General features: G+C 58.8%; 1 protein-coding gene across 1 annotated transcript in view; it reads right to left on the bottom strand.

Moving 5' to 3' along the window:
• Nucleotides 1–1001, bottom strand: part of EMH_0067680 (mRNA decapping protein, putative) — a gene marked incomplete at both ends in the record, with an annotated part of 3889 nt that extends 2888 nt beyond the window's left edge. Inside the window, one exon of the mRNA XM_013498658.1 lies at nt 3–1001. Within this exon, the coding sequence (XP_013354112.1) occupies nt 3–1001 (999 nt within the window). The remainder of the gene's footprint in view (nt 1–2) is intronic.
• Nucleotides 1002–1050: the final 49 nt, after the last annotated feature.

The following is a 1050-nucleotide window of genomic DNA, read 5'->3' as shown; positions in this document are numbered from 1 at the left end:
TGCTGTCCTTTGTGCTCCTTCTCCTCCTTCTGTTCCCTCTGCTGCTGCTGCTCCCTCTGCTGCTGCTGCTCCCTCTGCTGCTGCTGCTGCTGCTGCTGCTGCTGCTGCTGCTGTGATTTGTAGAGAGGTGTTGTGTATACATCTGGGGTGTATGTTGAGGTCACCCCAAACAGCCGCTCATTAACGGCAAACATTTCTGCTGCTGTCCATCTCTCTTGTCTGCTGCCGAAGGTGCTGCGGTCTCTGTCTCTTGCTGCAGCACGAACCTGCTGCTGCTGCTGCTGCTGCTGCTGTTGCTGCTGTTGCTGCTGCTGCTGGGGGTGCTGGGGGTGGTGGTGAAAGAAAGGAGAAGAACGATGGCCTGGGCTTGGCAGGGGGTATGATGATGCTGCTGCTGCTGCTGCTGTTTCTGCTGCTGTTGCTGCTGCTGCTTCTGCTGCTGTTGCTGCTGCAGTAGATCGCCTACTTGCTGCAGCAGACGGTGCTGCTGTTGCAGCTGCTGCTGCTGGGGCTGCTGCTGCTGCTGTTTGCGCTGGGCCCTGATACATCTGACAACTATCAAACCTGCTGCTGCTGCTGCTGCTGCTGCTGCTGCTGCTGCTGCTGCTGCTGCTGCTACTGAAACTAGTGCTGCTACTGAAGCTTCTACGCCGCCTGCCCGAGGGTGCAGCGTTGCTGCTGCTGCTGCTGCTGCTGCTGCTGTGCTGCTGTTGCTGCTGCCGGGCATCAATATCTGGTGCTGCTGCTTCTATATCTGCATGCTCTGCTTCTGTTGCTGCTGCTGCTGCTGCTGCTGCATCACCATCAGCAGCAGCAGGTTCATCGTCCTCAACAAACTGCAGCAAACGCAGAGTCTCTGGGTCGAGAGGCGGCAAGTGGTAGTAGCGATGCTCCGAGCTGCTGTTGCTGCTGCTGCTGCTGCTGCTGCTGCTGCTGCTGCTGCTGTTGCTGCTGCTGCTGTTGCTGCTGCTGCTGCGTCTTTGGGCTCCTATCGCACGCATCAATGCCGCGGCCCGCTGCTTCCGTTTTCCGCCGCCACCACCAGCATCA

The sequence above is a fragment of the Eimeria mitis genome, genomic scaffold, assembly GCF_000499745.2.
Source record: "Eimeria mitis Houghton genomic scaffold, Emh_scaff3600, whole genome shotgun sequence".
Lineage (NCBI taxonomy): Eukaryota > Apicomplexa > Conoidasida > Eucoccidiorida > Eimeriidae > Eimeria > Eimeria mitis.
This window is presented reverse-complemented; position numbering and strand designations above follow the sequence as displayed.